At 56.7% G+C, this 26,293-nt stretch overlaps 1 protein-coding gene across 6 annotated transcripts; it reads right to left on the bottom strand.

The window, feature by feature from the left end:
* Nucleotides 1-440: 440 nt before the first annotated feature.
* Nucleotides 441-20,541, bottom strand: KLHDC8A (kelch domain containing 8A). Of its 6 annotated transcripts, none has more exons than XM_083812518.1 (7): nucleotides 20,153-20,541; nucleotides 13,123-13,189; nucleotides 12,518-12,934; nucleotides 10,668-10,832; nucleotides 9,327-9,542; nucleotides 8,829-8,930; nucleotides 441-8,677 (listed from the first exon to the last, which is right to left on the bottom strand). In XM_083812518.1, exons 3-7 carry the CDS (start codon nucleotides 12,891-12,893, stop codon nucleotides 8,484-8,486), a joined length of 1,053 nt encoding a protein of 350 aa, XP_083668644.1. In that variant the 5' UTR covers nucleotides 12,894-12,934; nucleotides 13,123-13,189; nucleotides 20,153-20,541; the 3' UTR covers nucleotides 441-8,483. The 6 variants fall into 6 exon arrangements, with proteins under 6 accessions (XP_083668644.1, XP_083668649.1, XP_083668647.1 ...); XM_083812523.1 differs by lacking the exon at nucleotides 20,153-20,541 and adding an exon at nucleotides 19,166-19,638; XM_083812521.1 differs by lacking the exon at nucleotides 20,153-20,541 and adding an exon at nucleotides 17,318-17,698.
* Between the last annotated feature and the right edge of the window lie 5,752 nt (nucleotides 20,542-26,293).

Genomic DNA, 26,293 nt, shown 5'->3' with positions numbered 1-26,293 from the left:
GAAGTGTCGGGCTTGCTTCTCTTTCTGTTTCTACCAGAGGAATTCTTCTCCACGATTTTCTGTGCAGTCACTGACACGTAAGCTTAGGTATGCTTTTGTTCCAGACTACCTCAGGAAGCCTTTTTTAATGGAAATGTCAAGGGACACAGATCTAAGTCTGCTGGAATCCACTGATAAGGATCCTGTATTGCAGCAGTCAGTGGTAGTGGTAGCGCTGCTTCCTCAGCAGCGGGGAAACCCACAGAAAACCCCCTGCCCCCAGCTGCAGCCATCCTAAAGGTGGTTTCTACAGCAGCAGCCCTTTGTAACCAAGTGTCTGCTAACACCAACGTGAAAGTCAACAGGGGATTTGGCTCTGTGTCAGGGAAACCTCCTCAAAGCTAGTCTGATCAGCCCGATGCTTTGTAAGGACGGAAGCTTTATTCACCTCCAGCCTCCTATTTTTGTATTGTTATTTTTTAATTTTAAATCAATGCGGCAGTGTTACCTCTATACTAAAAGCATCCGTGTCATGGTCCAAACCTGTGTCTCTGCCATTGGGCTTGGTGTGCACAGGCTCTGCTCACCTCTGTGAGCTGCTAAGGGAATAAACCTGCCCCAGAAGACACGCTTATGGCAGCAAGCCCACCAAAAGGGAAAGGAAGGGTCCTGCCAGGCATTAAAATGCCAAAGACGACAAAGAGGCAAATGATCACCTCTGCTTAGCGGTCTTCCAGGCTGGCAGCATTCCTCACCCTCTGCTGGGTAGTGCTCAGGCAGGTGTGAAACCCATTCTGCCCCTGAAAACACAGAGGAAGCGGTTTTTGCTCTGATCTTCCCCACTGGGTGCCCCATCCATCAGCAGAAGAAGGGAAACACATTAAACAGCAATGGGAGCCTTTGGAAAAGTAATTTATGACCTATCAAATGTAATGATTACAGCACAGGCCACCTCTGCAACCCACATCTTCTGCAGCTGCCTGGGATTAAGGCAGCCTGCAGACACCCTTCAGCCCTCCGCTCGGTGTCAAGCTCAGCTCATTTTTCCCAGTGATCCCTCTTGATAACCCCTCGGTGGGAAGGGTTTGTGCTCCGGCTGGCCGCTCTTTAGGATCACTTTGCCCAGCTCCATCAGCCCGATAAGGCTCTCGCTGCTCGGGCGGCCGGGTCCTGCCACCCCTCCTTATCACCTCCAGCACGGGCAGGGGGCAGTGAGCGGCCGCGAGCTCCCTGCTGCGTGCAGCCACCGAGATAAGCACGCGCGCTGCGGTCAGATGGAGCATGGCTGCAGAAAGCACAGCTAGTGTCTCATCCAGCTGGACAGGGCAGAGAAAACTGCATCACTGGGCAGCTCTGCGTGTAGCGGTTTGCCTGGTGAGGCACGCCGAGAAGAGACAAGGAGCAAGGCAAAGCTGTGCACGGGGGCGAGCTGGTTTGGGGCAGCGAGCTGGTGCAGTCACGCCAGGGTTGCAGAGGTGCCCGGATTTGTTTTCCTGCTTGCTCCCCACCAAAGCAGGCCGTGGATGGCCACAATGTCTCATTGCCTGGTCTCCTTCGCAGAACGAGTGGCCCAAAGTCGGTGACCCGCTGGTTTCATCATGGGAATTACAGAGGCCAGGAACCAGCCGCTTCAAAATACGAACTTATCTTGGTTTTTTAATCACATTTTCAGGCGGTGACATGGTTTTTGTTGTTATGTGGTATTTACCCTAGAAATTGCTACAGGTGAGATATGTACAGTGCTCTGCGTTAAGCTCTAATCTAAAAGCTTGTGAATAAAAGCCAAAATGGCAAGCCCTGTTCAGTGCAGCCCCTGTACTTCAACCACTGCAATACATCTGAGTCCTGCTGCTGAACCTCCACTTCTGGAAACCCCAGACAGGCAGGGACAAGGGCTGGGCAGCAGCCCGAACACAATGTTCTCCTGTGTTTGCCACTTTGGAGCAATTCCCCAGGTTTTGCTCTCCTCCTGCGTATATGCGAACAGCTCGCTCTAACGCAGTTACTGGGATTTTGGTGCACACACCAGCAAGTGCAAGCTACCCACAGCAAGCAGAGAAAATACAATCCACAAAATAATTATTTTTATCACAGGTTCTTCTATAATACTGCGCAGATTGTACAGGGCCAGGCTGTGCTGCACACCCAAGAACAGCCCTGAAAGGCTGCGGCAGGGATCGCCTGAGCCTGGGCAGCTCGGGGGGCTGCAGAAACCCCAGGGCATTTACAAAAACAAAAAAAAAGCAAACTCTCCCTAAAAACTGGAGCCTGAATTTTCAGTGCAGGAAGCATTTGTATTTCACGGTAGTGACTCAATATCCTTTCCAGCGCGGGCGGATGCCGACGGGGAGGCTTTGTCTGCCTGCAGCCGTCTCAGCAGGGCTGGGAAGGCGACGGGGCCGGGGCAGCGCAGGGCACCACGGTGACAATGACAGATGGCCCCGGTGCCTCCCAGTGCTGCTGCAGCTCCAGCAGCATGGAGGAGCTCTGTTCCTTTCCAAATGAAGAGAAATTCACAGCTGTATGGCAGCATTCACACAGACCCTCATACCGGGTCCCCTTTTGGGAAGGGGAGCAAGGGGAGCAGTCACCCAAGGAGCAGCTCCCGCTGACCACCGGGGCCAGCGGGGCAGAGCGGGGCACTGCTATGTCTGTTACGGGAGTGTGACAAGGTACAGGAGCTATTTCTGCTCTGCGACCAGATATATTAGAGGTTGCTTTAAAGAAATTTCCTGTTTATACAGACAAAGGCTGCTTGGGGACAATGAGCAGCGATGCTCAATGCTCGTTGGCAGGAAAGCCGGGCAGCAATCAGCGACCGGACCGCTCCGCTGCCGTGCTGGAACAGCCCTCAGCGCCGGTACTGAAAAGCCTGGCTTCCAGCGAGCACGACTTCGAGTATCCAGAGTTCAAACGAGGACACGACAGCAGCCGGCTACATGATTTGCTGAGCCCCGTTAGGAGCTGGAAAACTACAAAGGCTCGGCTGGGTTGCAGATAAGGGCACGCACAGCACCGTGCCCACTGCGACTGCTGGGCATGGTGCTGTGCTGCCTGGTGGGCACGGTGCTGTGCTGCCTGGTGGCTGGGCAGGTCAGGAGGGCTGAAGCGGAGCTTTTTGCAGCTCCCCAGAAGCAGGAGGAGCCGTTTGACAGACCTGCTACTGAACAGTAATAAATGGTGCTACGACGCGTGGTTAAAAGCACTCAGTGTACGGATGCGTGAGCCCATTTCAATGCAAGTCACCGTTAGGGGTAATACAGATATTTAAAAAAAGATACTGCAGACAGTTGCCAATCTGTTCTCAAGACTGCTGACAACATTTCTCCAAGGCAAGTCAAATTTACTACAAATTCTGGAAAGGAAGCTGGGTCGTAACCCGGTTATTTTATATTTGTTTGCACTATTTCTAAACGATTCCTTTTGCACCGCCATCCACAACAGTTGCACCAATTTAAAGGCCAACCTCAGCCAAAATATTTTGTCATCAACAGGGCTTCTGTGCTGAAGTCTAAGCGTGCCTGCTACTGAACTGGCATCTAAATTGGTTCTCAGCGTCAGACAGACATCAGCAACCCTCACAATACGAGATGAGGCAGACATTTCATCGAATTCCCCGTCCCTGAACAACGAACACTAACTGCAGTTTGCTTTCAGTTGGCCTTGGGAAGCCCTGCACAACATACGAGGGCGGCACCAGCCAGCTGAGGCCACAAACCCTCCGCTGTGCGAGCAGGAGCAGCCGTGGATGCTCCCCTGGAATGAAGCACGGAGGAACGAGCACCCGAGGCCGGTGCGCTCTGACCTGCTGCGTGTCTGCTGCTCACCGAGCGGGTGCGACGGGTGAGCTCAGGCAGCTGCTTCCCCCAGATCTGTGCTGGTCACACCTGCAGCTCGGGCAGCAGCACCTGCCGGAGGTGATCAGCGGGTATGTGCAGTGCTGGTGTCATGCAGGGCAAACCCAACCCGCAGTGCCCTGCGCCCCGTGGGACACCGCTGCTGAGCTGCCCGGGAGGACAGAGGGGCTCGTCTCGCCCCCAGCAGCCACCAAAATTCACCCCGGGGCAGCTGGTAATTGCAATTCAAGGCCCCCGGTCTGATCGCTGGGCTTGACCCCCTGGCTGAGGCTTTGCCTTGGCCCTCCAGGCACAGTGAGATCCATCGGGTATTGGTGTCAGAGATGGAAGCGCCAGCATCACCCGCTGAGAAGATGCAACAGGCGTCTGGGGAGAGAAACTCTGCAGCCATCCAAGCTGGAGAGGTTCACTGCAGAGCTCAGGGAAGCTGCAGCAGTGTGAGCAAGAGCAGGATTCAGCCACGTAGGCATTGGCACAGAGCAGCAGCATTACAGACTGCCTGCTTGGAGGACCGGGGAGCAGAATTCAGCCTTGTCCCAGCTACCGCAAGGTGCTTGGGCTCAGAGGCAGTGCCTGTTCATGGGAGCTGAAGCACTGCGGGAGACACATATCATCCTTTTCACATCGTGTCGCTTGCCAGATCCTTCAGATTTGCTGGGTGCCGTTAGCAGGGGTCCCTGCACAGCCCCAGGGGGCTGCGGGAGCCACCCCAGCAGCGCAGGGTCCCCGCTGCTGGCTGGAAGGTGCTGGCAGCGCCGGGGCTCGGCCCATGGATGCCATCTGCCGTTCAGACAGCACTCAGAGGAGGAAGGGAAAGCATCCAGCACTGCTCAGCCCGAACACGCATAATGCTGGCTCCCAGTCAAGCCAACCCCACGAACGTCGGGTGCCGCTGATTCACCTCCCTGCTCCCCAGCCTTGGCGCTCGGTCACCTCTCCGTCACCTGGAGGGCAGGCACGGCTCTGCTTCCAAACCAAAGCAGGTTATCTCCCGCAGCCTCCCCTCTCCCGCAGCAGTAGGAGCTGCAGGACTCACGGTGCCGTTGTGAAAACCATCAGGGGAGAGACGTAATCCTCCCACTCCTGTCTGCCAGCAGGCTGGAAGCAGCGAATGCTGCCGTCGAGCTGCAGCGGTAATGCTGGAAAAAAAGGAAAGCTTGGAGGATTTCCCCTGCTCCCGGAGGGAATCTCAACCCACGGGAAGGGGCCTGGGATTTCCCACAGCCAAGAGGAGCCAGGGAAGGGATGCTCGTTCTCGGAGGAGGCTGGCACGAAGGTTGCTGGAGTCCCACGGTGGCTTTAAATAACCCCGTGCTGCCTAACAGCTCGCTGCTGACTGCTCAGCAGCCTCAGAGCCTGCCTTGCACAAAGCTGGGTCCCACCGTCCCCACAGCCCTGAGGATGAGCCCCAGAGAAGGCCAGCAGTGGCAGGGGATCCCAGGAACGGCTGGGGGCAGGACTGGGGTTGACAGGGCCACTTTTGGGGTGCAATGCAGGCGCTGCGGATGGGCAGGATACTTATCTCCATCTGTGCAATCAGGCCACTTTTGCTTGGGGTCACTCACACAGCATGCATAATGTCTGGGGTGGAGGCTTGTACAGGTTGTCTTCAAATAATTAAAGATGAGTTTGACACCCCAGGTGGGTCCCATCAGTGGGGTCGAGCACAGTCAGAGCCTGAGGACCCCGCGGCCACTGCACGGGACAAGGCTGGACCTCAGGCACCAAAAACTGAAGCAGCGGGGCCGCACCGAGGTGATGCTGCCCCACAAGCAGAGCCCAGCACGGGGACAGGTCACCCCAACCTCTCACCCTAGCTCTTGCCGCTAATTATGGATCCCTCTCGTCTCCCCTTCCTGCTGCTGGTGCCTCTCCGTGCTCTCAAAGCCGTTTGTGGCGTGCTGGTAGACAGCAAGCGGTGCTATCGCAAGGGAAAAAAAAAATCAAGCGACCAGCTGCAGAGGTCCCCGAGCGGGCGTTAGCTGGAGCTTGGCACAGCGGAGGCGTGTGGGAAGTGTCTGAAGTCTCGGCAGCTCCCTGCCCCGGCACAGCCCATGGGGAAAAGCGCACCCACGCGGGAGCAGAGCCCTGCAGGGCGACCTGCTGCCAGCCAGGGACAGCCCGGCTCTGGGGATGTGCTCGGGATCGGTTTGGGAACAAGAGCTTGGGCTTCACGACAAAGGAGGCTGCCCTGCACCAGCTCCTTGCTATGCTGCAGCTCGGAGAGCTCCTTCTTCCCTCCCGCTCTGAATGCTCGGCACATCTCCAGCTCTGATGACTGACCGGCTCCCCCCCGCCTCGTCCCCAGCCCCTGACATCTCTTCATTAAGTCCTGCAGCGCGTTTATTCCCACGACGCTGCTTTGTCTGCCTCGCTCCGCAGCCTTTCTGAGGGGGGGGGGAGAAAGCGAAGGATCAGCCCCCAGCTGTGCTGCAGCCAGACAAAGGCAGTGGGTTCCTCCTCCCCTCGCTCCAGCCTCACAAAGGCACCGGACCCGAGCCCCAGCCAGCGCGGCCTCGCCACGATAACCAGGGCTGGTGCGGGAGCGGGGGAGCACCAGGCTGCGCGGTGTGTGGGAAAAGGTCCCCTGAGGACAAAGGAAAACACTTGGTTACCAGCTAGAGACTCTCTCGGCCGTGCAGAGGCAGCTGAAATGGAGATGTGCTGTGCCGGGAGATTGGGGGGGTTGTTCCAAAAAGGTGCAAGGCTCCCTCCCTTCCTCCAAGCCCCCTCTCCTCCAATTTTCACCGTTTTAGGGATGCTTCGTGGGGTCAGGAGGCAGCACCCCAGGGATGCACTCATGGGGGTGCTCTGGGCTCCTTCCCAGCCCAGACGGAGCCGCAGGTCGGGGCACAGCTCCCTCGCTGGTGTTTGTGCTTGCAGCCTCCCAGCACCCGGTGCCGACGGGAACGAGGCGGCAGCACCACGGATGGGAACATGACGGGGACGGGGGCAGACGCCGCTGTGCTGATTGTACTTAGCCAGAGACAAGCAGGTGGGATGTAAATAATTAGCGAGCAGGTTGTTCGCTCCGGAGTCGGTGCTGTTCCCCTTTCATCTCTGCGCCGCGGCGCTTGGAGATCAGAGAGGGAGAGGGCTTGGAGCTGACAGCGCCGCGCTTCAAACGCAGCCCTCGCCTTGCTGCTTCCCAGCGGAGCCCAGAGGCCCCAGCGCCCATGGCAGGGCCCAGGGGGACAGCAGCTGGGGGACACCGGGGGCACAGAGGGCCCTGACCCCTGCCCCTGTCCCCAGAGGGCTCAGGGCTGGGAGGCAGCCCCGGCGCCACAGCGGCGGCAGCCGCACGGTGTCCCCCGTGCTCTGTGCTGCCTGCAGAGCCTGAGCCGGGCAGGGTCACCCCCAGGACCCCCATGGTGCTCTCAGGTTGGGAACTGTCCCCAGAGAGGGATGGGGCATGCTGAAAGTGGCAAGGGATGCCCCAGCAGGGAGACATCCCTGGAAATATCAAGGGATGCCCAAGCAGGGACACGTTGCTGACCTCGGCCACAGCTGGCCCCATCTCCCCCTTTTTAGCCCCGGTCCCACCTCGTCACCTCATCACAGCAGATGGTCCTGGCCCAGCCCTTAGCACATCCTGGGCTCATCCAAGAGATTTTCTGGAGACAGCTTTTAATGAGGCAGCTGCTACAAGCTCAAAGTGTAACCCGGCGGTCCGAGCCCTCCCTCAAACTGCCCGGGAAGGACGAACCCAAAGAGGGAGCGGTGCCTGGGGTCTTGTGGCTGTGGTGGCTGGGGTCTTTTGTCCTCACCGCTGGAACAAGGCTGTCACCAACGCCACTGCCTGGCCCCGGGAGCAGGAGAGAGCTCCAGCTCCAGCAGCAGGGCTCAGTTCTGCTCCTTTTTCTCAGGAGCGAACAGCAGACCCCACATCACTGGAGGAACTAAAAACCAGGCTGGAACAGAGCAGGTTGAGGCCACCTCTACATGAACCCCTGCGAAGGCATGTTTGTGCTATTCCTGTGCCAAAGGTAAGGGCTAGCCTCTTGCCAAAGCAGTCCTTCGGGCATTTCGCCCTCCCAGGAGCACTGGCAGCCCCGTGCTCCGGCTCCTGGCAAAGTGACAGTGAAATGCTACGGGTGCGCGGGGAAAGCCTTGCTACGAAGGCAAAAGAACGATCCCCTCAGCCTGGCTGCGGGTCCAGGGTTTCCCTTGCTGCAAGCCAAGGGGATCTGTGCAGGGAAGCACGCGCAGACCCCAGGGTGCTCCGAGGGCATCACGTCCCTTCTCCCTGAACCGCCGCGGACCTGGCTGCGTTCTCCTAACCCCCAAACACGTCGCCTTTGTGGTGGGTCAGGGTGGCAGCGGGAAGATGCTTGCCCAGAGCCCTTCCTGGCAGGAGACAGGGCGCACACCAGCGCTGCGAGCAGTCCCTTCACCGGGGTTTCCCCACGGGGCTCTGCAGATGACCAGGGGGGACCCCTGGCCAAAATCTCCTTCCCTCTGCAGGGCCCGAACAGCAGCACCCAGGAGGGATGGGAGCAGCAGCTTCGGAGCAAGGCTGGTGTCAGCCTCCAGCAGGCAGAGCCAGGCTCCCAGGGCGGCTCGAGCAATGCTCGCACAGCTCAGCACCACCAGGAGCCGGCCCAGAACCAGCAGGGAGAGGAGTCCCCCCCCTGGGGCTGGGGTCTGTTAGGAATCGGAGACGCAGAGGGCTTCCACCGCGCTGCTCAGCCCCTGGCTCACCCCGCCGACCGCCAGCAGGCAGTTCCTGACCACGATGCTGGAGCAGGCGCAGCGCGGGGTGGGCATCGGGGGCAGGCTCTCCCACTTGTTCTTCTCGGGGTGGAAGGCCTCCACCGACTCCAGGACGGTCGGCTGGTTCCCTGGGGACACAAAGCGAGGCGGGAAGCACTGGCCAGCATCCCTCGTCTGTACCCTGAAGCCCATCCCCTTATGGGGTCCTTTTCCCCTGCTCCCCGCTCTGTAACAACACCCCCCGACCCCCAAGTGTCACCGCTGTCCCCAGCGCCTCACCTAGCCCCCCAGCCACGACGACTCTGCCTTTCAGGTAGCCGGCCACGAAGTCTGCTCGCCTTTTCTTCAGGTAGAAGGAGCGCTCCATCTTCATCCAGCCGCCTGGCAGGGACAGGACAGACGGGCATGGCAGCAGCGCTCCCCCTCAGGAACCCCCTGCCTCCCAGGCCTCGCACCTCCCCGTGGACGTGCATTTGCACCTCAGGGTAACAAAAACCCATGACACGGCGGTCAGCTTCCCCACCACCTTGTCAAGGAGGGAGCTGCCGAACCCAGCAGCTGCCGAACCCCTCTGGCCCAGGTTTTTTCCCTTTTTTCCTTCTGTTGTCATCCCTGACCGCAGACCTCGCTGCAGGCTGGGCTCCGGGTTCAGTACCCTCAAAACTCAGCAGCTGAGAGTTTCGGCAGAGCCTCCCAGCCCCAAACCCCAACCCCTGCAGAGCCCCCGGGTGCATCCCCGCCTGCCACCCGCCCGGGACGGAGCCGGGACAGCCCCACCTTGCTCGATGTCAAACACGTCCACGGTCCTCATGAACTTGGGCTGCCGGTAGAGCCGGCCCTGCCGCAGGCCCCCGAGGCTGAAGAGTTTGTCCTCCGTGGGCACGAAGCTGGAGAAGGCCCTTTTGTTGGGGATGTTGGGAAACTTGGTCCACGATCGGGTCTCGGTGTCGAACACCTCGAAGGCGTTGATGGCGTACTTGGACTGCCTCCCGCCTGCGTGAGGGGATGTGAAGAAAAGGGATGAAAGGAATGGGAACGGGAAGAAAGGAAGGGACGGTTGGCTTGGCCAACGGCACCAGCAGGACCCCGGGGATGTTCCTGGGGCAGTCTGAGAGCGAGCGAGCTGCCAGCCGATGCCACCCTCACGTCCTAAGTCACCTGGAATGAGGGCTGCTGAGCCCGGCACCTTGTCCCCCTCGCGCTCCCTCTCTTTGCGCTGCAGTTTGATAAAATTAAAGCACTTCATTTCTCCGAGCGTCACACCCTCCGCTTCCCTCCGTGCCAGCGGCCGCGGGTAGGCAGCACAGGAAGGTGTTTAGTATGCACCCGTTTAATCAAGACAAACGCACAGCAGAGAAGGGCTCGGCGCTCGGGGAGCCTTTGCAATTCAGATGAGTTCAGCGCCAGTGCCAGCCAGCGAGCCCCAGCCCCGCTCCCGACGGAGCAGGAGAGCCAAGGCAGCTGCTACCGCGGCCGCCAAGGACCTGCTTTATTCTCCGGCAATCAGAGGCAAAGGAGAGCAGCTGTTCTCCGCTCGGATGCTCCCCGTGCCTCTGAAAGCAGAGCCTGTGCTCGCTGCTGGGCCCCCAAACTGTTTGCTAGCAGCAAACAAACTGCAAAATAGATCAAAAGAGCCTGTTTCTGGTAGCACCCTAAAGACAGCCGGTGTTATCTGGTGGTTTGAGCCGTTGGGGCTCCTGGGTTGATCCCAGCTTTGTGTGTTTGGCTGTGAGCTAATGGCAACACTTCCCTGCCTTGGTTCCCCTTTCCGTAAGGCTAAGGAATATTGCTCCCTGTAACGGGCTCGGTCTGGCATTGCCCAGCGACAGCGGGACCTTCCTGTCAAAGGCTGACTCTTTGGAAGGCGAGCAGTATTTGGGTGATGTAACGTGGACAGAAGTGGTTTCACTCAGTAGCTCAGTCCTGGGAATGCAAACCGAGCAGGGAAACAAAGGGGGCATTGACCTGGCACCGAGCTGCCGCGGGATCTCTGAGCTCCCGGGGCAGTCAAGGGCACACGGGCTCTCTCCGGTGCTTGCTGTGGGGGTGTGGACGCAAACCCCAAGCCCACGCCAGCCCCACACAAAGCCCGGAGAAGGCTGCAGGCCGGCTGCTTACCCAGCACGTAGATCTTGGTGCCTCGCAGGAAGGAGGTGGCCGCGTACCTGGGTGTGGGCATGGCCGCCAGCGACACCCAGATGTCCTTGAGCATGTCGTAGTGCTGCAGGTAGTTGTGCGGCCGCAGGTCACACCCCATCCCTCCGGCCGCATAGACTCTGTAGTCTGGACAGGGCCAAGAAGTAAAAAAAAAAAAAGAAAAAAACCCCACAAAATTATTATATTGGCTGAAACAACTCCGTGCAAGAATGTACACATTGTCACACGATGCCCCCAACCCCACTGGGACTTGCTCATGGGACTCCTCATCCCCTCCCTCAGCACCCAGAGCCCTGCTCCCAGCACGGTCCCTTGGAGGGGGCAGGGACACTGAGCCGAGGACAGTGCTGGCACCCCTGGGTGCTGTGCCAGTGCTCAGGGGTGCAGAGAGGGTGGGAGCAGCAGGGCTCTTTGCTCCCGAGCCTTTGAGCAGAAGGAAGATAAGGAAGATGTAAGCCTGCGTCCCCTTCCCTCGCTTTGGTAACGGATCATTTCTCCCTTTCTTCCTTTGCCCCACACACCCAGACTGGGGGTGTTTACAGCAGTGCAGCAAACCCAGCTCCTCTGTGCTGCTGTCTTCGCCCCACGAGCTCTGGGTCAGGATGCGACCCAGACTGGAAGGGCTGGAGCCCAAACATGGCACTGAAGCTGCCAGCCCCTCTCCGAGTCAGCCACGTCCACCTCTGGCTAGCGGCAAAGCTGGCTCCCCAAAACAAAACCCTGCTGGCCACGGCACCCACATTATCTCCTTCAGCAAGCACAGCACCACACGCACAAAGTTCAGGAGATCAGCGACAGCAGCCCTACAGCAAAGCAGCTGGAAAAGCAGAGACCCGGCTGCACGGCTGAAGTATTTGGGGAGCTATTTCTGCTCCCGGCCCCGCACACAAAATTGGCCCCTCCACACCGGTCAATAGGCAAGCTCAGAGAGAAAACCAGCCCCAAGATGGTAAATATTATTTTTAAGCATTCCTTGACGGCAGCTTTTAAAGCCGCTTAAGCAAAAAGAAGGAGCAGCTTGCAAAGAAGCTGCCCGGAGATGGGGCTGGTGACCCAGGAGCGCCGGGAAGCTGCCTGGCCTCAAAGCACAGCACAAGGCGCTAAAGGAAATCAATGCTCCACATCTCTGCTTGTAAACTAAAAAAAAATGAGATGGGCTGATAAAGGCAGAGCCCTGCAGGCATTTAGCAGGGCGTGTTTAAGGCCATGGTTAAGCTCACGGAGGGGAGCTGGGCAGGAGCCCCCCATGAGCCCAGGTGCTTCCCTTTCTCGTGTACTGATCTGAGCCCACAGCTACAAAGCTGACCCCTCTGCCTGGTTCTGGGCTTGGACCACAGATTTGTCCTCAGGTCAAAGCTGGTCTACGGCTCGGGGACCTGCACCTCTCCAGCTCCACGGCTCAGCCAGGGGCTGTCCCAGCTCTGTGCACCCGCTCAGCTCCCCCCCAGTCTGGGACTCGGGCGGAACTAAACCTGAACTGGCTGCAAAGCCCTGGAGGAGTTCAGCTCCAGACCCTGGAGCTTGGACCTGCCAGAAATGCAGCCAGACACCAGCACTCGTGGCTCTGGGGCAGAGCAGAGCACCGCCTTTGGCACCAAGAACAGCCTGCTGTCTTTAGCAGGCGGGATGGAACACATGGGTCTCAACCTCTACAAGCACAGAGAAGGTTTTGGTGAACATCACAACCCCGTGGCATGGCCCAGAGAGCTTTTTGGCTTGGTGCAAGGAGGGATGCTGACCTTCCCCAGCCGCTCACCCAGCAGCCACCCCCGCAGCCTGGAAGGACGCAGCCGGAACCGAACCCTCCTTGCCTTTTGCCGTCACCGAGATGCCCATGGCCGCTTCCCTCAGCGAGTTCCTCTTCTTCCACTTGCCCTCATCCACGTTGTACATCTCCACTATCTTCAGCGGTGTCTGGTTCACGCCGACCCCCCCTATCACCATGATCCGCTTGCCCAAGGTGGCCACCGCCACCCCGGCCCTGGCCGTGGGCATGGGGGGCAGCGCCGTCCACTGGTCGGCCTCGGGGGAATAGACCTCGAAGCAGTCCATGGGGACGCCGTTGTCATCGCAGCCCCCGATGGCAAACACCTGCCCGCCAGCCTCCACCAGGGTGGAGTAGACCCTGCGGCTGGGCAGCGGGGCGAGGGTTTTCCACTGGAAATCTCTGCTGTTGGCGACCTCCATGGCGGCAGCATCGGTCCCCTGCCCGTGGGGAGGTGCCTAGGCTGCAAAACAGAGCAGAGAGGTGCAGAAGCATGAAGTGTGGTCACCGTCTTTCCCCTGCCAGAGCTGCAGGCAGCCAGGAGCAGAGCAAAGCGCCCGAAACCACCACATCTGCACCAGCCGCCACCAGCAGCCACCAGCAGCCACCAGCCCCTCTGTCCCCCCAGCACGGCGCAGCAGCCAGCGGTACCTTTCAGTGCGTCTCCATCGATCCTGCAGCTCCCGATCTGCCTCAGCAGCTCACACAGAGAACGATCCTAAAAATAAAACAAAACAAAGGGGGGTGGGGGGGGGAAGGCAAGGGAGGTTGGAGTCAGTTTGTGATCCTGCTTCCTGAGCATCCCCGCCCCCAAGCGACGCTCAAGCCGAGGAGGCTGCAAGCCGTCTGCTCACTTCCCCGGCTGCCTTCCTGCCTGCTCGGGAACTTTTCCTCGCGTCCTCCTTCTCTGACCTGATTTCTCCTCCTGACCCTTGGTTACGTCTGCCCACACACGCTGGGACACCCTGCTCCTGCCCCCCCGGCTGCAATAGGTGACCACCAGCGCTGGCCCCCCAGCCCCGACCCGCAGGCTGTGCTGTGCTGTGCTCCGGGGGTCCTGCCAGCAGCCCCCAGGCAGAGGCACCAGCTCTGGCTGCACGCCTTTTATTTTCTCCCTCTCCTCCCTTGGGATGGCCGTTAAGCGATGCAGATGAGATTAATTAGTGCAGGAAGGCAGAGAGAGGGCAAACGGGAGGGAACAAAGGCAGCTGCTCGCTCGCTTGCGCGGCGTGACAGAAGGTGCATCCTGCACCGAGCATCTCCTGCACCGAGCATCTCCACCTCGGTTGTGTAACCAGCGTGGGCTATTGCCCTTCAGACACAGGAGGGTTTGTGTTTACCCTCGCAGGCTGCAGCAGCCTCTCCTGGCACACACATCTGGGGACAGGAGAGCAGGGTAGGAGCCTGCTGACACCGAAGGCACGCTCCTGGCCAGGCATTTAGCGGTGCAGGACACCGTCCCCTTCCAAGCATCCTTCCCCAGCACTTCACAGCCCAGACCCCTCCCCGCACTGCTCTAGAACAGTGCTGTTCCCTCTTGGTCCCCTTTGCAGACCCCTGAGACTTTCCCCGAGGATGCTGCGGCCCCACGGAGCCCACCCCTGCTGACAGGAGCTGCCCGGCGGTGGAGCGGGGCTGGCTGCCCCGGTTTCTGCAGCCCGGGGTCTGGAAGCCCCTGGAGCTGATGTTTTCTCCCAGACCCTCTTCTCTGCCTCCTGGCTGACAGCCAGCAGATCTTCTGGGGGGGGGGGGTTATTTCTTATTTATTCTGACACGGCACGGTGGATGGGCTGCAAAGCAACTTGAACTCTCCCAGCTAAGATATTTAAGCGCAAACAAAGCAATAAATTGTTATGGTCCTCTTTTTTTTTTTTTTTAGGAGCAGACTCCCTCCTCCCACAAGAGACAACCAGACCCATTTCCTACAGCTTCATTTAGACCCGAGAGGACACGAGTGGGCCTCCAGCCCCATAACCTGCCCGGCCTGGGACCACGTCGCGGCCGCCCCGCACCTCGCCTTGCCGCTCAGCTTCCTCCTCCAGCCCTGGCCACGGCTCCCCTCCGACAGCCGGAGCCTGTAGCGTAGCAACAGCCACCTACAGCCGCCTTTCACCACCATTTCGGGTGAGCCGGGTGGGGATCTGGGTGCCTCGGGGGACCGCAGCACCCAGCGCCGAGGCAGATCTCCCCGCAAGGATCGGACCCTGCCCCCCCGTGCGTGCAGCGCGCTGGGGACGCCGCGTCTTCCTCCTACAGATCCACGCCTGCTGCGCCCACCAGCCAAGCAGGGAGGTGGACGTGGCCCTCGGGTTATCTCAGGCATCACCACAAGCTCCTCACTGCCTGCTCTGCCTCGGGGCACGGCCCGCGGGGAGCGTCTGACGGTGACATCAGCTTCCACGGTCTTGTTAGTTCCCCGATTTTCCCCCGAAAGTGTGAATTAGAGGACAGTGATGGAAAAGGATCAGCAAAGCAGGTCTCAGACAACTGGATGGAGATCCATCAAAATCACTTCACTTACCAGCCTGAGGTGGCACAAAACCCAATCAATTTAAGCGGGGCTGATGGAAGGATTCCTGTTTATTTGAACTTATTCTCCCAAATAAATTTCACTAGCCAGCTGAGCGTTATTTGTTGCGTAAAGAATCCAGTTCATAACACACAAACACTTCTTGGGATGCGAGCCCCCAGCAGCAGGACCCGGCGCAGGCACATGCGCACATCCCCGGCACCGCGGGGGCCACGGTACAAAGGAACACAAAGCAACAATAAAGAGCAGCAGCGAGTCACGCCGTGCTTTGCATCCTCCCAGCAGCCGAAGACAAAGGGGCAAACAGCAGATGAGACCAGCAGCTGTTGTCCTCCATCTCCGCAGTACCTTGTCCTCTGATGTGCATCGCTGCCCGCGACTGGATCAGCTCGGGGATTTTTTGCCCTGGCAGTTTAAGCAGCTCTGGACCGTGGCTTTCATGAATAATTAATTTTTTCTCTCCAGGTGAATTTTCATGCATTGCCGTGGACAAATTCAGCGTGGTCCAGCAAATTAGAAAAGCAGAGCCAGCTCCTATTTCCAGGAGCGTGACAGATTTGCATTCTGACCTCCAATAAATCATTCTCCTGCCCTGTCCCTCAATTTCTTCAACTATAAAGTGCAGTCCTGGGATGAAACACGTCACTCAAATGCCTGACAAAAGCAGAACCTCACTGCTGCTGCCAGACAGTTTCTCTGCTGTCATTAAGGATATCCAAATCTCGAGCATAATTTTCCAACTGGTCCTTTTTAGCGAGGCATTGCCTAAAAAAATCTTTTTCAGCATGTTAGCACACAAAGACCAGGAGTTAGATTCAAAGACTTGGAGGTGGGTGAGCATTTCTGTTGGGTTCCCTGTGAGAACAGGCAGAGCAAGGACCTGCAAATTCAACCCAGCTGTGGTCCCAGGCAGCTGGAACCAGGGCACCCGGAGAGCCACCGCGCTTGGCAGCACCAGTGCAAAGCCCTGCCTGAATCCAGCTGCCTTGCAATAAGGATTTCTATTCTTTCATGCTCTTAAAAGAAAATTGAGGTCAGTCTGAAGCACTACACCCGCACCCTTTGTCTCCAGCTGCCCAGCATCTCCCGGCGCTTCACTAGAAAGCATCACTGGTGCTGTGCCCTGGGAGCTGGGACTTGCCAAAATGTGCTGACCGAACACCCAGCGCGCTGCAGCCATGTTCTCCTCCAGGGCAGAGGGAATTATCACTTAATTATACCAAACAAATCAGAGGCATTAACGTGTTTTTCCTAAATGGCTACATTAGAATCAAAATGAATGGTAATTGCTTTCCTATCAGAGGAGATGGCAGACGGAGCTGAGCCCCCACCAGGGCCTGCTTTAGTGGCATTTATTACCTCCAACGATTTGTGATTTAGAGACGAGAGGCTGTGCCGAATGCACTGAAGTGATGAGCTGCCCCAACAGGGCAGATCTTGTCGCTGAACCCGGCACTGCTGCCTGTGGCTGCTCGTGCTCTCTTCCCTGTATCATCTCCCCAGGACTCAGAAGCTTTTATGCTCCAGGTTTGGAATTCCTCGGCTGGGGAGGACGAGCACCAGGCCCAGCTGGGGCTGAAATCCCCACCCTGCATCCAACAGGCTTTTCTTCGGGGTGATACGCTCCCCTGAATATTGCACTGCAACTCGCTGCGTAAGCGCAGGGTGAAAAGGCAGCCTATTTACAGCTCTCCAAATTGAAGGAAGTGCAAAAAGGCCCCAGAGCCACTCCCAAACCTTCTATTTTTAACGCTCACGCTGAGGATAGGCACCCTCAGACATCATCGTGCGCACCCCATGCCACGCAGGCACATATCCTCCACCCAGGGTGGAACAGACAGAGACCCCCCGACCTTACGCAGCCCCCAAGCAGACAGGACCCACTATTTACTGATCCAGCATGATGCCAGCCCTCTCTGAAGAACCTCCAGCCCCTGCGCAGCCCCAGGTGCAGCCCTCTGCTGTGCCTGCTCCATTCCCCACCACTCCTCCCCTCCTTTCGGGGATGCCAGAGATCCAGGTGAACACCGCAAACATCCTTGGCATCCTTTTACGGCCACGCTCGGGTCTCAGCTCCGCTGCCATCAGCACTGACCCCTGATTTCTGCTGCTGGACCTGGCGACCCGTCAAACCCAGGGCCCCTCCACAGCCCGCAGGAGCCGTGCTCCCAGAGCATCTCCGCTCCCCGCACCGCCTCCACCTGCCGAACACCCACGTGCTCCTCGCTGTCACCACGAGTAGGTTAAAACAAAGATGCAGACAGGGAAAGCTATCAGAAAAATTGCTCCCTACTGAGAAAAAGCTCTCGTACTCACCCAACTGCCATGCCAGAAAAGCCCTGGGCAGTCCTGCAGCGTGCCAGCCAGCATGAGAAAAGGAAGGGGCTGTAAAGCTCGGCTGAAACCAGCCTGTCTGCCAGCCCCCCAGCCCCTGCGGGGATTGTTCTCAATGCAAGGGGGACTGGCGTCACAGGAGAGGCAGGAACAGGGGCAACAATGAGCTGGAAATAGCACGCGAGCACTGGGAAGGAATCACAGCTCCTGCTCCTCAGCACCACGCAGGAGTCAGCAGCTTCAGTTCAGCGCTGCCTTGGCTGCCTGCACTCTATTAAATAAAGAGCAGGGAGAGATGACACAGCACAGGCTGCGATGAAGACAGCGAGAAGGAGATGATTCAGTGCAGGGAACCCATTCCTGACCCAAGGAATAGTTACGGTGCAAGGCCAGGAGCAGGCAGGAGGGGGGGCACAGAGGAGGAGGCTGGGGGAGATCCCCCGGAGTTTCCCCAGCTGCCAGGATGGGGATGGGGCAGCTGCCAGCCCCAGTCCCCCCGTGTCCCTGCTCCCTGCTCTTCCAGCCCCACATCCAGGCTTTGGCAATATTCAGCTGCTTCCCTGCTGCTGCTCTGGGCCCAGCACCCAAGGCACAGCTCGGGGCAGGAACGTTTCATTTTGGATGGGAGCAGGGATTTTGTCAAGAGGTGAAAACCAGCAAATGATGAGAACGGAGGGAAACGCAGCGGGGATTTCCTCAGTGCTGTTTCCACCCACCCTGGAAGACGGCAAGACGCAGTGCAACTCGAACAAAGCAACATGGAAAAGTTTCAGATGTGGGAGCAGCACGTAAACCTAGCTGTTAATCACTGTAATTGGAGTGAGCTGCTTTTCCTCTAGAAGCACATAAATGTCACGGTGTAGTCGCCCTCTGCATTGGCAGATAAACATCAGCACCGCGGGAGGAGGCCCTGTCCCTGCAGGCTCGGTACAGCCTTTGCTGTACAAAATGCCTCCTTGCTCCAGCAAAGACAGGAAACTCGACGTTCATGGGGTCGGATGTCCCGGGAAGCTCCAGAGCCACGTTTCCCACTCTCAGCACCCAGACGGGAGCCCTGAACCCCCCCCTTCCCCTTCCTTCACCCCTCCACCTGATCACGATCAGGTTCACAGCAGCCCAGCACCCCAAAGCCCCTTCCTACAACTGTCCAGAGAGCTCAGCACCCACGCAGGCACGGCTCTCATCAAGTCCTCACTGGTTATTCGTGTCCCTGAGCAGGACCAGGGCCTTTGGAAGACTCTGGCACCTTTGTCCCTCCAGCCTGGGAGAAGCCCGAGTTTCCCACCCAAAACCCTCACCCTCCTGCGTGGTCCCACAGAAGCAACCTGCTCTTTGCTGCGGTCACCTGCAGCAAGGTGCTGTGTGACCCGGCCTGCTGCCATTCCTTGGTGACGCAGAACTGCACACAGACAGCCCTTCGTAAGCTTTGACAGTTCTATTACAGCCCTAGCCCACAAGGTCAGGCGTTACCAAGTCTGGGTTTTCAAATGACTACAACTTTTAAGCAAAAAAAAAGACTTCTAAAAACACCGCTGCAAGCCAAGGACTCTGGGGCTGCCTTTACTCCTTCCTTGCTCAGACCCTGGCAGCTGAGGTTTTAAACAGAACACGCATGAAATTCGCAGTCTGGTATTTCTGACCTCTCCTCACGCTGAATCAAGTTTCCTTTCCATAGTAACAGCTACCCAGAAAAATAACAACCAAAAACCCATCGGGTCCCTGCCTTTGCAAATTACCCAGCTGGCAAAAAAAAAAAAAAAAAAATAGACTTTAGCTTAGTTTCAAGGAGAGAGCAAAAGCATAGCAATTATGAATGAGAATTAACGGTACCTTGATGGCCAGCAAAGAAAAAGCAGCAGCACTCACAGCAGCTCATTTCGTCCCCTCTGTTTCTGAGCATCTCCTTGCAGACAGACGTGCGTGCCGCTGGAGCTGCGAACAACCTGACCCCCCCGGCTTCACCCCTTCCCCCAACAGCAGTCCCTCGGGATCATTTTCAGCCTCATCATGCCGAATGCAATTTCCTGAGGTCGGTAATAGGAAGGTAGAGAGGTTGTGGAAGGAAATATTCCACAGCTAACAGCCCAGCGACTGTAAGTCAGAGCGATGCCAGAAGCTTTAGCACGCAATGGGACAGGGGGAGAAGATGTTTCATTTTCTGTCACTTGTTAGCAAAGGGAAGGCATGCAGAGCATCCTTTTTTTCCTGAGTGGGAAAAAAGATACGATTTGTTTGCATTACATTTTGTCTTGAGAGAGGGAGTTACAATTTCACCGGGAGAAAATAAAATCTGCCAGCTGCCCCTGCGCGTCCGGCTCCCCGCTGCATCCTGCGTCCCCTCCCCTTGCCCCCCGACGCTGTCGCTGCTCTCCAAGAAGAGCTTCTCCTTTCCATAGGTCAAATACACCAGATTTTTCCCCAGCCCCGCAGTCCCCCCGGTTGTTTGTACATCTCCCGTTACTCTGAATTTAGGCTGCATCCCTCCGGAGGGAATGCCAAGAGCTGGGGGCAGCCCTCGGCGGGGGCAGCTCTGCGCACCCAGCTCTGCCAGCTGCCGCGGCTCCCAGGGCCTGGCCTGGGAAAGAGGCAGAAAATATCCCACCGGGGGACGACGGGGAAAACAAAACAAACAAACGGGGGAAAAAATCAGCCTCCTTAAAACCACTTCTTAGGGAGAAAACACAAACTCAAAGCTTCCTTTCTGGTTGCACATGAAAAGCCTGGTTTAGCGCTCGGTGCAATCTGCTCTGCCCCACGAGCCCCCCAGCACCCCGCTGCCCTCCAGCAGGAATCCCCCCCCCCAGATGCTCTACTTACAGCTGGGGACCGCGGTGCTGAGCCCGGGTGCAGCGCGGGGCTCTCCTAAAAAACGCTCTTCAACTCCAAGGCAGGGAAGCCCCGATCCTCAGCGCCTCCTCCCGCACGCATCCATCCCTCTCCTCCCCGCAGCCCTTGCTCAGGGGAAGGAGGACGCCGGCGGGAGCAGGGGAGGCTGCGTGGGAGGGCAGCGAGGAAAGCAGCAGAAATCCCTCGGCCCTACTCGCCTGCCTCCAGGAGACGCAGGAAGAGCGGAGCCAGAGTTTTCCCCATCTGGTGCGGCGGCCGGGATCTTCCTCGGTGTCTGCAGCTGGGGGTGTGCGTGCGTGCGTGTGTACACACTGGATTACCAGCCCCATACTTAAGCCTTTTATGGCTCCCCACGCTCGCAGGCTTGTTACAGGATGTTCTGTAACAGCGGCTCCCCCCCGCCCGCCCTCCGCTGCTGCGGAAACAAAACTACCAGAAACTGGAGGGACGGGGAAAAATGAGGGAGAAGGGAGCAGTGGAAGTGCTGCAGCGGTCCCAGGCTGGACCCTGCCCCGGGGGGGCTGCCCCAGAGCCCCCTGCTCCAGGCTGCTGGGCTGGGGGCATGGTGCTGGGGGGCCTGGTGCTGCTGCTCGGGGCTGGGGAGCTGAGCCCCTGCGGTGCCCCTGCCGTGGGCACCCACCCTGCCAGCCCCAGCAGGGAGGGACAGGCAGCAGCCACAGCAGAGCTTCTGCTCGCAAAGTGAAGGCTCGAGGTGTCCAGAAATGAGAACACTCCAAGATGGAATAAGGACGTTGGGAACTTTGGGCCTCAGCCTTCTCCGAAGCAGAAGTTTCCCAGCCTGATGACATCCAGGGCTTTTCTTTCCCTGACCTGCTTCTCTGTTCTTCTCCTGAAGGTGATGCAGAATAACTTCGAGTCCAGAAAAAACACTTCTGAGCAAAAGATAAAGATCCTTTCAGCACATCTTCCAGCAAGCTTTAAAGCTCCTTCCCAGAGGGGCATTCGCAGCTCAGCCCAGCAGACGCTCCCGAGCCTTCAGGACCCTCCGTCAGCTCTGAAAGCCCTCGACATCCTCGGGGCAGTGCACTCGTACGGCCTTCATACGCTGCTGACTGCCCGAGCCCACCCTGCAGGGCTGGAAGGGTCCCAGGTGGTCGTTGCAGAGGGGCTCGCTCCGTGTGGCCACGGGGGGTGACGGTCCCCGGAGGCGGCCACGGGAGGCTCCAGGTTCAGCTCTGGCTTGCAAACCCCTCGGTGCTGCCCCAAGGTCAGCCCGCAGCGAGCCAGCCAAGGTTTGCTCTTGCTGATAGCTCGTGCTGGTCCAGATAAGAAACTATTTTAAAGCAGCTCTAGCCATAAAATAAGAGAAATGAGGAAATCAACAAGAAGTTGAGTCAAACGACTACATAAAAGCAAATTCTCATCCCCTACCAGCTATTTTAATCTCCCGTTAGCTTTCCGGTGGGAGGATTCAATTTACATTTAAATAAAAACCTCAAGCACGGGGCCCATCTAACATGAAGATGTTCATTACAAAGGCATTTACCTCTTAAGAAATTTTAAAAGACCTCATTGAAGTGGATTTTAACAGGGGGGCTATTAGCAGACTGGAATTATTGGACAGTTAGTATTTGTAACTTGTTATTATTATTTACCAGACTGTTTACAGATCAGTCCAGGCAGCATTGAGTGAAGGTCTCCAGTGAGTTTCCAAGCTCCCTGCTTACAGCCGGAGGTAAGAGCCAGCACAAAAGGTCTTCTCGAGCCACCAAAAACCTGGCTGCAGAACATTTCACAGTTGTAAGGAGGCATAAGGAAGGAAAGGAGAGGCCCCAGGTTGCTGGCTGAACCAAGTAAATGCAAAGGGCAAATGGAAACCAAAGCCTGTGTTTTGGTTAAAATCACTCAGAGTTTTGTTAGGGGAAGGAAAAAAAAAAACCTTCTCATCCAGCCGGCGTGCTCAGCAGCAAAGATGAGCAGGGCCTTTTTGTCTGTGTGGCGCTGAGAAAATGAGGTCCCGACCCAGGGCTGGCAGTCCAAGCCCCCTGTCACCAGCCAGCTTTTGTTTATTTTTTTTCTCCTTCCCCAGCTACAATTCAGTTAATACACGCATTTCCACAAAGCGAATGTTTTTATTTTGAAATGCACGGTGCAAGCTGGCAAGACGCTAACTTATAAAGGCTTAGCTGTAGTCACAAGTAGTGCAAGTCTCAAACTTGCCACCAGGAGAAAGCCTTCCCATGTGGAACAGGCATTTTCACAAGGATACGAAAATAACTAGGCAGTAATTCCAGCCAAGAGCAGCACCCAGGGGCTGGGCTCAGCACCCCTCGGGGAGCAGTGGGCAGCTGGTCCCAGGGCACAGCTGAGCAGGGACAAGCTGCGAGACCCAGCGAGGGCTGCAGCTGCCCCTCGCAGCCACACCGCGCACCACTCGCCCTCTTCAAGCTGAGGGCAGACCAGGCTTTACAAACCCCACTGAAACATAACATCGGCCTGGTTTCTCAAACCATTTGGCAGCTCCTGCTTTGGGGGCTGGAGTCCAAAGAGAGCCTTGGCTCAGGACACGGGGATTTGTCCCGAGTGGGATTTTTATTTGTTGGTGTTCTGTTTTACATGGCTGTTTGATCTCGAGCTCTTTATCTCCTTTTCCTTTTCCTCACTGCTTCCCATGTCCCATTCCCCCTGTTGCTCAGTGTCATGGGGGGCTGCGCCATCCCCCTGCAGGACATCCCACAGGTGAGGCTCTCGGGTGTTCGCAGCGAGGTGAGCGACTGCAGGGGGACAGGGAGGGTTCAGCCAGGCAGCCCTGACCCTCCTCGGCCTCCCAGTCCTACGTATGTAACGCTAACAACTTATTAATCCAAATACCCTTTCATCTTCATAATAATCTAATTCCTCAAGTTAAAACCAAAACAAAATAAACCCCACAGACCCCTCGGTGACCTTTCACTTGCCACAGCCGGGTCTGAGATCGATCCAAGCAGGCTTACCTCCCCGCGGCCAGCGCTCCGCACTGCAGCAGCACCTGCAAAAGGCAAGAGGAAGGAGATGAGAGATGAAAGCAGGGGAAGAAGGTGGGTTTAAACTGGATAAAATCACTGAGGCAGCAGCAGCAGCATGGCCACGAAGCCCCAGACGCTCAGTCCCCGACTGCTGCCTCGCCTGGTGGATGAGCCAGACCCGACAGGCTGGAAAATAACGGTGTGTGTCTGCAGGACGGAGCCCGCGTGCCGCGCCATGCCACCCCAGCCTCCCCACAAAGGCAGGCACTGGCTTTGCCCAGCAGATGCTTTCTGAACGGTGAAAATTGCACAGCTTTGTGCCCCTCGGGATACCTCGAGGAACCCGTAGGAAGGAGGCGGCCCAGGGAAACTCCAGATTCGTGCTGCAGAAAGGGAAAGGTAACTTCTCCGGGCTGCTTGGGAAATGATAAAGGTGGTGTCAGCGGTAAAGGAAGAGAAATAGTCCTGGAAACGTGTAGCAGTTTCCTGCAATTCAACATCTGTTTCCATGGGAACAGAAGGAGAGTTGCTGGAATTCCTGTAAGTTACACAAATGAGCCAAACTGCAACGTTTTATTTTCCTTTTTCTTACCTGCATCGCTTTGGGTTGAGCCAGCTCAGGCCAACGAGCGCTTCTGCCAGGACCGCTTCCCATCAGGTCTGGGAAAGGTGTGTTCAGCTGCAGCAAGCAGGCCAGGAGACGAAAAAAAAAAAAAAAAAAAAACAGGAAAAATACAGCCAAAAAACACCCCACAAAATGAGAAAAGCCTTCTTTCAGAAGAGATCAGAACTATGGAGATGAAGGGGAAAAAAACAGGCAACAGGGCCAGGACTCGCCCATGCGCATCTGGGTGCCAGCGGTGGCTGCAGCTCCCGGAGCAAACGGTGGGGGGCAATGCAGGGGGACTGTCATTTCTTCCAGAGATTTGGCAACCTGACAGTTAATTAACTAGTTAATTAATTAATTCTCCCTCCTGCAGGGCCCTGGGCTGGTTACAGTGCAGATAGTCACCTTAATGCGCGGAGACAGGAGCCGAGAGCTTCGGGATCTCTCAATCAGAATATTTAACCCGCGGGGAGAAGTCCACCAGCTGTGTCTGCCCGTTTGACAAACGCAGAGAGACATCATTTCAGCAGAGACAGGCACTTTGAAAAGACAGTTGCTGGGAAAAAAACCCTACACCCAGTAACATTCAAGATTAGCTACAGTTAGCAGGATTGCAGCAGCAGCACGGAAGGGCTTTGAGCTGTTTAACCAGTGAGGCTGTGTGCATCTGGGCTTGCATGTGGTTTATGAAAAAAAATGCGAGTTTGTGTTTATTTACAACTGGGAAAAAATAACTGTTTGTTCCTAGGGAGAGGGTTTATGCGAGACATAGCAGGGAATAGCTGTTCTCCATGAATGGTTACCAGAAGACTGAAATAAAGCAATGGTTTGCTGGTATCACAAGCTGCATCTCTTCTGTATTCACTAAGGGATCGTCTGTTAGAGTGGGAGATCACACCCGCCTTCCTGAGCAGCCCAGCAAGAGTCAATGTATTCGAGTGCAGGGCACGGAAATGCGCCTTGGGTCTTTTGCAAAACACATCTAGCTCGGAGAAAGAGCTGAATGCCTAAGCAAGAAAAGGGACTTTGGACTGCAGGGTTTTGTTCTCTAGTCTTCAAAAGAAGGAGGGGTTAATCATTCATGGACCAGGCAACGATAAGAGACAAGAGCAGAATGTGTAAAGAAAGGATTTGTAAAGGGTGTGTGGGTAAAAAATGTAAAATTCTGATTTGTTTCAACAGAAATACTATTTTAATATATTTCGGTGAATTAACTCCTACTCTGACCTCAACGTTTTCACTTAAATTGAAGATATTATTTTTCTTTTATTTGGGTGGTTCTGGTGGGGTCTAAATGTGTAAGTAATTTGTGCTTTAAAAAGAAAAAGAGCAGTTTCAGAATGAAATGCTTTCAGAAGACAAGGTGCTTTGTTCCAAAGGTTGCTACAGTGAAACACTTCCACTTCTCAGAACCTGTCTTCCTCCTTCTGTTTTGCTGATCCCCAGTGCTAAATTTATGGGCAAATTCATTAATCTCTAACAATGTATTTTTGCCCAATTCTCACTTGGTTTAGAAGTTCTTTTCTTGGCTCCGACACCTGATGCTTTTGTGACAAGCCACCGAAACCCTGCATGCATCCACCTGCAGGAATCTGTTCCCAGCTTGGCCGGACCACGACTGCTTGGCAAACACCTCTGACAGGCACCTCCCTTGTGTGCTCCTTACAAGTTGGCTTTAAAATTGGTTCTCTACCTGCAAGATCTTGGATACATTTGCACGTAGCTAAAGCCCAGTAAAACCAAGGGCAGCGGTGAGTGGACTCCGAGCTGCTCACGTGGCTGCGGCACCAGAGAAAAGCCGTCCCCAGGCACAACAAGGCAAACACCAAAGGAAGAAGACTCTCACCCATCAGACCCGTTCTTGTCTTCGTAGCTTTCCATCTCCAGACATCTTCCAGCCCCAGCTGCTGCCCAGCCTGGGGGTGTCTCTGAGAACACAGCGCGGTGTTACAGGAAACTTGATTATGATTGACCTCCCCGCTACAGCAGCACTCCAGCTACTCCCCGTTTAGCAACCATTTGGCTGTCATTACTCTCCCAGAGCTGTTTCTGCCAGGCACAGATCCTTGCTGACAGGTCTCGAGCGGAGGAGGCAGCAGCACACGGAACTGGAGACGCGGAGAGACGGCTCCGGAGCGCGGCCGGCCTGCAGCGGGCTCCGAGTGGCAGGGGAGGTGCCCGGGATGCGGGGCCAGCTGCTGGGCTGGGGGACGTGGGTGGCACTGGGACATCACTTCATCAGTGATCCCACCCAAGCTTTCACAGGAACTTCGCAAAGCAGGGTGAAGGGGCTGGGGGCAAAGAGGAGAGCTCAGACAAGGAAAGAAAGGCCTGCGGACCAGCGATGAGAACACCGGCTCTGCTGCCGTCTCAGGGAGGTTCCAGGCCCGTTCTCCTTTAGATGTAAGGATGCCACGTGTGGAGGGCACAAATCCCCATGGGTGATGTGCTCCTTAAATCACACCTTAACAGACTTTCCTTTTCTGAGGAAGAAGGGGAATGCACTTGGATTCTGCCTCCTGGGTAGGGAGAGAAGGC

Source organism: Anser anser (genome assembly GCF_964211835.1).
Source record: "Anser anser genome assembly, chromosome: 27".
Lineage (NCBI taxonomy): Eukaryota > Metazoa > Chordata > Aves > Anseriformes > Anatidae > Anser > Anser anser.
This window is presented reverse-complemented; position numbering and strand designations above follow the sequence as displayed.